Below are 12,129 nucleotides of genomic sequence, written 5' to 3'. Positions count from 1 at the left end.
TAAGCCCATTTAAAAATCAGGCCTTCCCCAACTCTCTTGGTTGCCTCTAACAGCCTCTGGACTGATTTCTATGTGAAGGATGCAAGTCAGATGTGAATCCCAAGTGCCTTTTCCTCAATGCCTCTCTTCTGCACCAAGCTAGTCAACCTTAGCCAAGAAATGGAGTCCACTAATCACCAACATCAACCAAAGAGCTCCAAGCACAACACAAACTCCACATAAGGAAAAGAAAAACATAAACTAACGTGGCTTTATTTTGCAAGGATGCACGCTATAATTAACCAGCTAGCTACAGCACTGGATGTCAAGTCATCTGTATTAGCAGCTAAGCAAAAGTAAGCTAACATTAGCCAGTTTTCTCTAATAAAGCCATTCTGGCCAAATGAGATTGTGGCAGAAAACTATGGTCAACATCAGCAGAGCATTTAACTGGTAGAGGGATCGTCTGGTGTCTTTACTCTGCCATGTTAGACCTCAGTCACACAGGCCTAGAGACTGCAACACAAATAAGAAACAGAGACCAATGGCCTTCATTGGCTGTAGCTCAGGAGGTAGAGCAGGTCACCTTCTGATTGGAAGGTCGGCAGTTCGATTCCTGGCTGCTCCAGGTTGCATGCCAAAGTATCCTTGGGCAAGATACTGAACCCAAAGTTGCTCTCCGAAGCAAGCGTTGGAGTGTGAATGTGTGTGAAAGTTAGATAATAAAAGCACTAAGCTTAGTTAATCGTGGAAGTGCTTATATGAATGGGGTAAATGTAAACATGTTGTATAAGCACTTTGAGTGCTGAGACAGAGTAGAAAAGCACTATATAAGAACTGGTCCATTTACCAAACTAAAAGTTGCACCTTTTGGAAGGATTTTCAGTGGCAGAGCGTGACTTTTACAAATGGTCTCCGTTTCCAGTTTGCGTTGCACTTTTTCCAATTTTCACTACCACTCGGTGACAGATGGCGATTTGTTTACAGACAAAAATCGGCATCTTCCATGTAAAATGCAGGTGACAGTGGCAACCTGCTAACAACTAAAGCAATCACAAGTAGGATATTGTTGGTATCTGAGACCAGTTTCACCCAGGAACTGCCAGGGAATATACAGATGAGGCCTTAAAAACAGAAGATGATTGAATTTATACTGTGGTATTCAGAGCTGTAATTCTAAAGAGCTACTTTTGCATTTGTATTTAAGTAATAGTTTTTCAGTAATTATTAATTTTTATTTAAGGGGCTAAAACCCCCTGTCATAAGAATGATAGCCCTCCTTGTTCACCGCAGACTAACTTTTGTCACAGCTATCAGCTCCAGAGCGTGAGCCCAGTCCATGTGTTCAGGCGCTGTCTAAATGTGTACAAAGACGGGAATCTCAGGCTACTTATAGAGACCTATTTCTATAAGATTCAACACATAATGGGAGAAGCGGGTGTCTGTGCGTCCGTCTGTCTGCCAGCTGCTTCAGGCCTCACTCTGAAACGCTGCACCAGGCCTCACTGACGGTCTGGACATAAATGACATTCCTCCCAAAGTTGTTTTCACATTTCTTTTTTAACACAGAAAGGAATTTTTGAGGTAACAACACTTGTGGCCTTTTTTCTTTTTTTTTTTTGCTTGAGGACCGTTTGTCATTTCTCTAATAAACAATATGAGAAGGAAGCAAGGTGGAGCATTTGTGGGGCCCATTTAAACAGGAACATGAAGACGGTAATTAATGCTGAATACATAATCTGGTCTGGAGCAGGTTGTGTCCAGATCTGTGAGATTGGCTATAAGCACCTTATTTTCACATTTTCCTTTAATGCAGATCTGTTTGTTTGTCAATGTGACAAGAAAATAAGAACCAAACAGACAGGCTTCAGACAGTTTTTTTCTACTCTTTGACCTGTATGATATCCATAATATGGTTATCTCAGGCATATAGAACTGGCTGTGAGCAGAAAAAAAACCCACCCACCTGCTGTTCAAACCTTCTGTTTGCAAGGGGCAGCCAATCAGAAGAAAGCTGGCTAAAAATGAGAGGCGCTATAGAAGCTTGCTTCAAGCAGATCATGAACTGGACAGCTGAAGTCAATGCCAAGTATGAGCTTTAAAATAAAATGTAAAAAAAGATTATTTTACTCATTTACTGTGAATAAAATGTGCTCTACTAGATAATAAAAATAAGAAGTTGGAAATTAGCGTAATGGCTCCTCTTTAAGGTCTTTATTATGCTACCTTTAAATTCTTATAAAGCACAAAGTTCATGTGACACGTTATCATCACCCACTGCCAGTGATAACTGTCATGTTATTTAACATTAGGCTGTGACACTGTAACAACAGACAGTCGATTTGGGATGACATAGCTGTGCATTTCCAATGGTTGGGCATCAGAAATTGCCAGAACTGGGAGCCAGAAGATTTTATGTCTTACTGTAGAATTTCTAAAATGCTGGATGTAACTCACACAACCCCCTTTAAAACCACAATGTCCAAACGTGACCTTTCAACATAAACAAACAAGATTTAACATGCTAATCAGTGAGCTTTAGAGGTGTTGGTGGAGGGATTATGCTACCTTTGGACTGAGCCAGGCACTTTTCCCTGTTTCCTGTCGTCGTGCTACGCTAAGCTGCAGCCTGCAGATTCATAATAACTGCACAGGCACAAAGGCAGCATCAATCTTCTCATCTCACTATCTGCAAACAATCCAGTAATTACACATCCCAAGGTGTCAAACTGCTTTTTTAAAGCCCCCACGTCCACGAGCCAATGCTAACTAAGTCCTGCTGTACAAACAAATGAACAAGGGCTGTAAAATATGTTTATTACTGTAATTCAGTGGTTCTCAAACCGGATGACCAGTGGAGTCTTCTGACGCTTTTTCAGGTCCTGAAATGGGAACCTCTGCTTTAAATAAATCTTCATAAAGAGAAAATATAATAGTTGTTAATGAACGCAGGCTACATTACACAGCATGATAAACCATGTTTATAGACAATAAAGAGTCTGCTTTAAAACTTAGTTTTAAATTTAAGGTTTAAGAGTCTGCTTCAAAAAGGGGAGAATTTTATAATCTGTTTCTCTCTTGTTCATCAGCGTTTACATAATAATCTAAATGAATGTATACTGGAAAACAAACCAAAAAGGACCCTTTCTGATCTTTGCAAAAAAAAAAATTGGGATCATAGTTCTGAAAATCAGAATAACTGATTCTTGTAAAACACGTGTTTGATTTGTTATTGAGGTTTTGAATAGACGGTTTGCTTGTGAAGCGATGATGTCATGACCCTGTTTCTGCGGCGACTGCACGAGGCTCTCGCCTTTTTAACCTGCTGCAGCGCTTTGTCCCTGCTTTCCCTCCCAAAACAGTTCAGCTGTCATCCTCGGCCTCTCCGGCTTTTCACTGCTCTTTAAAAACAGGCGGGCATCACAGCTACGAACACCGACTATATTAACACTTTAGAAAAGAATCAGACTAAAATTTCTGTGGTCATTAAGCTTAGGATCAGGACTTTTTTCATAGCGAGTAATCCAAACCACGCACCAGCATGATAATCACCAACCTCATGTTGGACGTTCTCTCGGCTGTTTTATCTATTTTTGATGCCTTCTTCCTGCCATATGACGTCATTCGTCTCTATCAGGAACCTCAGCAACAACTCGACCCTCGTCCTGCGCGTCTTCCCTGCACTAACATGTTTATATTTGCCTACTGATGGCTCTGCAGGTAGCCATCAGGCAGCACATCATTATATGCCAACTACCTCAGCTTCACTAACCCTCCAAGCCTTGCTGGATTTAGTTTTCGGTCTTTGATTACACCCAAAGTTACAGCAGTGCTGTACAAGAATATGATCTTCAGAAGTTTCATAAACCTTCTTTCTTGCATGCTTGGATGTGAAATTTTATTGTAACAGCTGGGAGAAAAGCCACACTGATCATTTTATTGGCCTCGGTGTTTGTTTGCTTTTGGGAACTGAAGGTGCATTTATACCCGGAAATAGCTAGTTATGTCAGGCTTTACAAGCACACAGTTTACTAGAGCTGCTTGTAAATAGATTACCTGTTCTGCTGGGTTTTCCTATGTCTTTTATGTTTAATTGTTAATATTAATGATGTTGAAATCTTCAGAAGAAAGCACTTTTAAAATAAAATAACTAAAATCAATCAGAAGCACATGAAATACAATAAACTGCAGTTTTGTTCTTGTTTTTTTAAGAAGTTGTAAAGCACAAAATACCAAACAGCAGAGTCGGGGCTGTGACTGCATTTTTCTTCCCTTTTCAATAAGAATTGTGCAGATGTGTAAGAGGAAGAAAAAAAACAAAAATAAAACAATGCTGGCCCAGAGCTGGAGGCTGGTCCACTGGGCCTGGCATGTCCTGTTTAGGTAGCATTCTTCACAATATACACACAAAACACCAGCAACCTACAGGTCTGACTGCTGGCTGGAGCTGCTGCACAGTGAGAACCGACGTAAAGCAGGATGAGCGTTGTTTTTGTTGCAATAAATCATCCAAAGGAAAACAAAAACAAAAACAGGACAGTCAGCTGGGAAAGCTGAACATCAAAGGGGCGTGCAGCTGAAGGAAAAGCGTTTGAGCTTCCAGAACAAGGAGTGAGGTGAAAGCTGAAGACAAACAGATTGTCTGCTCATGAAAAAGAACATGGGGCAAAATGACACCAGATCAAGCAATGACAGGTTCGTAACCTCCCCCCACCGAAAGAGAAAAAAAAAAAAGAGCCATCATAATGAAAACACTGGGGGAAGCAAAATAACAGCGGGGTTCAGCGCATGTGAATAACCCTTCGGTACTGGCAACACAGCTCACCCTTTCCAGAATAATTGAATTTGGTGTGCTTTGTGACCAAGCATAAAGGCCTCCCTTTGCTGAGCGGCAGGCCGGCCACGGCCGTTGCATAACAGAGCTAATAAAGGAGGCCTACAGGGCCGGGATGAGAGGAGGAGGCAGACACATGGGAACTGCCTCTGTTCTGCTGCTTCGTCTGGGGCCGCGAGCGAGCAGAGCCCCCGAGCATTAGTGTAGGCATGCCTAACATAACACTCATTCCACAGCAACAAAAAAGCCCCTCAGAACTGCACGGCTTATCTGCAGGAGCTGGACGAGAGCAGCTCGAGGTATCCACCGTCACCCAAAAAAAAAAAAAAATCATCAGAAATGAAGGCGCTCAGTACCGCGGGGTCTCAGCGGCTTGCCCACCAACAGCTGGATGTCTTTGCTGGTAAATTACTGAATGAACACCAGTATGGTGTCAGGCAGGACAGAGCTTGTGTAGTAGATGAAATAATGACTGTTCTGTCAGTATTTTCACTGACCTACAGGTAGTGTATCAGTCAATTATTGAGAAAAATGGAGGAGCAGAGGATAAGGAGGTACAGCCTATACATTTCAAACTCTTGAAAATCTTCAGCCCACGCAGCTGCATCGTCTTCATACTCATCATCATCATCATCACCTTAACAATTTCCTTCTTCAGGGTTTTTCCCTGCGTGTTAAAAACCACCTTCCATCCACCTTTGGCCTTCCATCAAGGAAAAATCTCTTGAATGGTGATTTTTTTTGTAAAAGGGGTTTGACTTACTCACACTTAAAATACATTTTTGTTTATTGGATGGCCAAAAATAATAAGAAAATGCACAGACTTCTGTAGTCAGACAACATAGCCCTCTGCTTTAACTATATGCCTACCAAACGTGTGCAGTCATCTGCCAAAGGCCCATTTTGAATGCTGTACAGTAAAAGCATTGAGTCTGTGTTACCTTAATCTGTGCATCTTGTTGTTTTTGGCCAGTTCACAGACAGAAATGTGTAAAATGCTTGAGTAAATGAAAGCTCAACTAACAAAACTTTCCTTTGCTCTGCCTAAAAAAATCTCTGTGCAAGAAAATCCCTTAAATTTTGTATTATTACACCAAGCCCAACAGAAAAACCTCCACTTTCTCAGGTATTTGTGCACTGCATTGGCAAGTCAACCTAATAAGTCATCACACGCCATCATCTATCCAACACGGCTCCATCTCCAGACGTCGAGCGTACCCACATGAACAAACTTGACCTCTGGCTGATACGCCGCCCTGTTACAGCTCATCACGATCATCAATGACAATTATGTCCCTGCTTCAATAGCACTTGTGTTTTCATGATTAGCAGCGATAATCCACCACTGACACGCCTCTCTGCGGGTCAGCAGACTCGAGGCACATCGAGCAAACTTGATGTGCAACACACCAGACACACAAGCTGCTGTACTGTACACAATCAGGAGCTCAAGAGCAGCTCTGAGGCCTCCGTTTTAAGACAGATCACATTATTCCCAAAATGTGGAGGGTTTTTCTACTCTTACTGAGCACTCAAAGTGCTTCTACACTACAGGCCACATCCACTCATTCATACACATACAGCATGTTGTTCTATGCACTCTAGCACTTTTTTTTATCCTTAATGCACACACACTCCTCACTCTGACAGAAGCATCAGGACCCTCATTTGGGGTTCAGTGTCTTGCCCAAAGGCATATTGAGAGGAGAAGCCGGGGAATGAACCACCAACATTATGACTGGTAGATGAGACTGAGTCATCTCAGCTAACAGACCTAATGGAGTAGAAAAATTGACTGTTGGAGAAGCCCTGAGGGAGCGAGTGGTAAAAACAGCTCAACTGACAGAGACAGCACAGTCAGTGTGAGATACTGGCCTCGTTAGTCAAATATCTTTGGTTTAAGGGTTAAACACACGAGCTCGCAGTCTGCACCTGAATACATTTATTTTTATAATTATTTTATAATCTCATCACATTACTTTGTCTTTTAAGTGTCTGGCTGATACTTAGTTTCATTTAGCAGCCTCAGTTGATGCCCCACACCTCACGATGAAGGCCTATAAAAACATGTGGGTCAAAGTAAGACGTTTAGGGCTGCAACTAAAGATTATTTTGGTAGTCGATTTATCTGTCAATTAGTTTATCGATCCGTTGATTAGTCAACGATTATTTCAATCTTAATTCACCTCTTCAAGCCTGCTCACTCGTGAATATCACCGGGTTGTCTCTTCTCACAATTAAAATAATGACCCATAAAAATACAAGTTTGAAACTAATCAAATGTATTTTTAACATTAATATGACTGTCACAATAACTATCAAACAATGCATATTAAAGAGAATGCAATTTTTATTTTTAAATGAAAATACCCATCTATCCATCATCTTCTGTTATCCTGTTCCAGGTGTAGTGACATAAAAATCCCATTTAATCCATGCAGTGTAACAATCTAGAGCCAAAATGCTGTTTTTGTTCACCACCGTTTTGAACCTGGTTATATGAAAGGGTGTATTATATCCAGACATTTATAAACAAGCCATTAAAGCTATTGAACTGTGTAATAATCCCAGTAAACCGTGCTTTTCTTTACCACAAAAAACAAAAAAAGTGAATTTTTTTGGATGTTGGTCAGACAAGCTGTAAACTCTCCAGTGACCCTGCACAGCAGTCTCAGTTAATGCATCTTATTAACCAACTATAGGGAGCTAATCTCATTTCAGTCTTAAATACACCACCTGCAAATGTAAAACATACAGCAGATTTTAGACAAACAGGAAACATTTTAAAACTTTATTTCCTTCCTTTTAATTTCAGACGTTTTGAGCCTTTTAAATCTGCAGGAATCCTGTTGATAGGCATTAAATTGGTGGACCTTTGCCATGTTGCTTGATTCTCAAACATAGCTATAAAAAAAAATTAATCATGCTGATCAAAATGTTGACTTTAGACTGGGATGCTTCGAGCGGGGGGTGGGGGGGGTGGGGTGGCTGTATTGTGTTTTTCAGTTCTGAAAATTTCATGTGATTATTTATGAAGTTAGGAGAAAAAAAGCAGGAAGAAATTATGTAACAAAAAGGCGACAAATTTAATTCCACCCCTATGTCCTTCAAAGATCCTGTAACTCCAAAAAAGTTCAGTAAGAAGGACTTTAGCATCTTTAATCAGGAGAAAATATGCAGAAATGATCATCCTCTGATTTTAGTTCAGCCGAGCAGCTGTCAAACCGGGACTCAACAGGAGAAATTAGGAACCTCTTATCATCTCTGCATTCATCTCTCTCCTCCTGTTATCCACATTGTGTTCAAGTGGCCTGCTAACAGCCCCATTTATCTGCATTTTTTTAAGCCCGACAGAAAAGCTGACACCTTTCTGTATCTGCTGCACGTTAGCAGAATGTCTGTGCTGCGACGTGATTTATTGGACAGTCAGTATCAGGTGGTGACAGAAGACATTCCTCCAAATGAGAAAACCTATAAATCGCCGAGCAGAGAACAGACGCAGAAAACATTCTTTAGTCATGCTAACGAAGCCCCTCCTTCAAATGCTGACGATTATAAGAGCTTGTGAAACTGCTATCAGCTGCACACAACAATGGTTAATCAACTCACGAGGAAATCAGGTTTCTCTTATCTAGACTGCATGCAGCAACTAGAACCCCACTGCTGGGGTAAAATGTCCGGTAGGACTCGCCAAACTTTGAGCTTTGTTTTTGTGAATTTCAGCCTTTCCCCTCATGATACATCAGAGCTAAAATACTTGCTGTAATTCCCAGTAATCTCACAACAAAGTCTGCTTTGAATGCCTGATTGAGCCTGCTTCTGGGCTGGTGAAATCCCAGTCCCCGCAAAAAAAGCACATCCTTGCAGCTTTCCCAGTGGCCCAGCGAGCATTCCTCACATACTTTCACAAAGATTTCTGGGAGTTGGAGTTTAAACTGTTTGCCCTATTATTACTCTCCACGCTGAAATCGCCATGCAGTGAAAAATCACATGCTAAAATGGTCATCATTTTAGGGCTGACTGTGACAGACTTGAGAGCGGGTCTTGACTCTCTGACTGGTATCGAGGACGTGCCTTTGTGTGGAAAGGAAAGGGGAGCTGGATAACAATGGCGCTCTGTATTAGGTGTGCGAGCCAGGAATGTTTCAGGTCACTGGAAGTCATAAATCTGCAGGGCTTACTGATGAGTCTGGATGACTGAGGTTTGACACACACACATACACACACACTGAAGAAGAGAACAATAAACACCTCAGGTGACCACACTGATGGGGCTTATTTGGACACAAACTCCTCTGCAACAACAAAAAGGCTGAGCTGCTATCTAACTTTAGGCTAAAATCTGACGGATTTCATGCGTAAACCAACATGTGCGATCCTCTTTGTGAGGAGGCTTCTGTAGGAGCTGGTGAGGCCCACAGCTGCTGCCAAACCTCAGCCGATCAATCGACTGTGGCCACATGATTCACCACAATCTCACAATAAAAGGACTGCCACAGTCCCAAAAACACAACCAGACTCCTGTGGTAGTGTCACCCCCTCGCTCCAACAGGGGCGTGTCCACAAGGATGGGCACTGGGTGGCACCAGCCCCCAAGGTCACTGGACCAGCATTATAATCTAACTTTGTACATTTAGCATTTATGCTTGTACTTTATTTCTATGTTATTCTACTTTATAATCCTACTCTGCTATGTTTTAGATGCAAATATTTATATATATTTATATATATATATATATATACACCTTTTTTTATTTTAAACTTTAGGTGTGTATTGTTTTGGGGATTTTAAAATATAAAACTAATAATAAATGAAAGATCAGACTATCAAACAGTATTAAAGCAATTAAACTCATCACCAGCTACAACATTATAGTGATATAAACATTATTAAACCAATAATTATGTTTCTGGATGATTGGTACTTTCACTTTAAGTACTTTAAGCATATTTTGGTGCTAAAACTGTTCAACCCTCTCAGTGGTTTTGCAAAATGTGGAAACTGCAGTGAAATTATTAATTCCTAGTAATTATTTATTACTCAGTGCTCTTCAATAGAAACTACCAGCTATACAACACGACTGAAAATGTATGAACATTTTTAGATGCATTGAATCAGATATATGTACATGTGATGACAGTAGACCTGCTGAATGTGGGGGGGGGGGAATATTTTATTTTTACTTATATTTTTAAAAGGCAATTCTGTCCAGCTTTCTTTTTTTTTTTAATAAATTATGCTTCATTAAATGTAAAAATTAGGACATTTATTAAAGAAAGGAGAAGTTTAGAGCCCACTTCAGATCACACTGGTCTGCATGTGGACCAAGAACAAATGAAAATAATATTTCACCTCTCTGGAAGACAGTTATTCATCACAAAACTAGTTTCAGACCCTCATAAAGTGCCACTTTTCTGTATTAGAGCACAGGGTTGCACAATGTTTTCTACTTTCATTTTCTATCTACATTATATTTACTCCTAATTGAATTTGCTGATTTCATCTGGATCCCCTTCTTGTTTTGTGCCACCCTGCTAGAAAAATTAATAAATAAATCCCACAATCACCCCTGTAGCACCTTCAATTTTCCTTAAGTGACAGGTGGGGAAGAGCCTCTTGTTCCTCTCTTAGTTTCTGTGAGGTACTACACAAGATATTTTGGTGTCCAAAGTGCTAATAACCGTCTTGTACCTTTAGCCTAGAACCACTGAAGGCAAAAAGGTGCATTTTGCCACAAGTCCAACTAGACAGCATACATACAAAACTTACGAGTGCATCAAAATAGTCTTAGGTTGCAGGGATCATCATCTACCTCTGAGGCCAAATGTAATGCATGAAAAAATGAACAGAAAAAGAAAAAAATTATGCTGTAGATTCATGTGGGGGAAAAAAAATCATATAATTCCCTGTAATTAAAAATGTACGTTTCTTTGGGAAACATACAAATTTATGCAAAAAACATTAAATGAAAATATACTTTGATTGTGAAACTTTTGCAAAAAGTTTATAACGCAATTTTCAGGCTTATGGGAACACCACTTTGCACATAATACCATCTGTATGAGGGTACAGGATGGCTCATAGACTTGCAAAACCAGTGATTTCTACACTGCTTTTCTACATTTTTTTTTTTTTAGATTTCCTGTAAGCCACCTTTCTCGTTCTCGGTCCCCTCTCTGCCACCCCATTTAAACCCCCCTGGAAACGCCCCTGCTCTCCACTGAAGTTATGTCAGTTTATAAAGAAGTCTCATTGGATTAAGATTACTTTGTGCGAGTGTGTGTAATCCCACTACTCCCAGGCCTTCAGCGTACCTATCTCTGGGGTCAATCCATGAAGTTTGCCGGGTGTTGTGGTCGATGAAAAACACTCTGCCATCGTAATCCCGGGCTTCCTCCCAGCCCGCGGGCAGCGGCAGCTCCGAGCTCTCTCTCCGCTTTCCGCCGCTGACCCACGGCATAGCGTCGAGACGGTGAGAGGGCTGCAGCCCCCTGCCCTGCTTTTTATCCCCCTGAAAAAGTCGCTCCTCACTGCATTACAACGAATCGACCCGGACGCGCTGGAGAAAAGATGCAGATAAAAAACTTTCCACTGAGGCTGAAAAAGTCCCACCGGGAGTATATCCACTTTCTTCTTTCTACAACCCTCCAAAATCGGCGCGGAGGAGCTCTCTCGGTCCTCGGTCCTCCATGTTCACCTCCTCCGCCATATTTCATTCCTCCGTGTCCATATTCGGGAGCGGATTTGCATAAACGGTCGGACGTACAACGGAGCCAGCTCCCCCTGTCCAATAGGGAAACTTCAGAGCTCAAAACTTTCATTAAAGCTTCACAGCGCCGCGAAGACACTCTTTATAAAAATTTACGTTTCATCTCAGCGTTAATTCAACCAACTGCAGTGTTTTAACTAAATAACGCTGCTGCTCAGATTTGAGACAGAGACCTGTTGATTGACACGGCATACTTATTAAAGCAGCTCAAAAAGTAGCTTCTGTTTAATTATGTGACATTTCAATAAGATATTTTAAAGTTATCAGTAATTTAGACAGTTTTAAGAAGCTAAACTTTAATTTAAATCCAGGGGAAACGCCCCCGAACACGCTGCTCATTGAAGGATCGTTTCAGTGGTGTAGCAGCGACGACTCGTGGCTTTAATGGGTACTCCAACCGTTCCTACACTTTCTACACAAATCAGCTGTCAATATTTTTTGTGTTCAGTTGAAGTGTTTAACAAACTCTTACTTAATGTACTAAAAGTTCATAAAAATACATTTAAAGTATCTAAAATAAGTAACTATCATCTTCGTTTTGCTGTT

General features: G+C 40.9%; 1 protein-coding gene across 4 annotated transcripts in view; it reads right to left on the bottom strand.

Moving 5' to 3' along the window:
* Nucleotides 1-11,790, bottom strand: part of wwc3 (WWC family member 3) — a 50,145-nt gene extending 38,355 nt beyond the window's left edge. For 2 of the 4 annotated variants that reach the window (XM_030728256.1, XM_030728255.1), the window contains exon 1: nucleotides 11,129-11,790. In XM_030728256.1, coding sequence (XP_030584116.1) covers nucleotides 11,129-11,274 — 146 coding nt within the window. In that variant the 5' untranslated portion in view covers nucleotides 11,275-11,790. The remainder of the gene's footprint in view (nucleotides 1-11,128) is intronic. The other 2 variants (XM_030728257.1, XM_030728258.1) reach the window with 1 other exon arrangement.
* Nucleotides 11,791-12,129: the final 339 nt, after the last annotated feature.

This window comes from Archocentrus centrarchus, chromosome 4 (assembly GCF_007364275.1).
Source record: "Archocentrus centrarchus isolate MPI-CPG fArcCen1 chromosome 4, fArcCen1, whole genome shotgun sequence".
NCBI classification, from domain to species: domain Eukaryota; kingdom Metazoa; phylum Chordata; class Actinopteri; order Cichliformes; family Cichlidae; genus Archocentrus; species Archocentrus centrarchus.
This window is presented reverse-complemented; position numbering and strand designations above follow the sequence as displayed.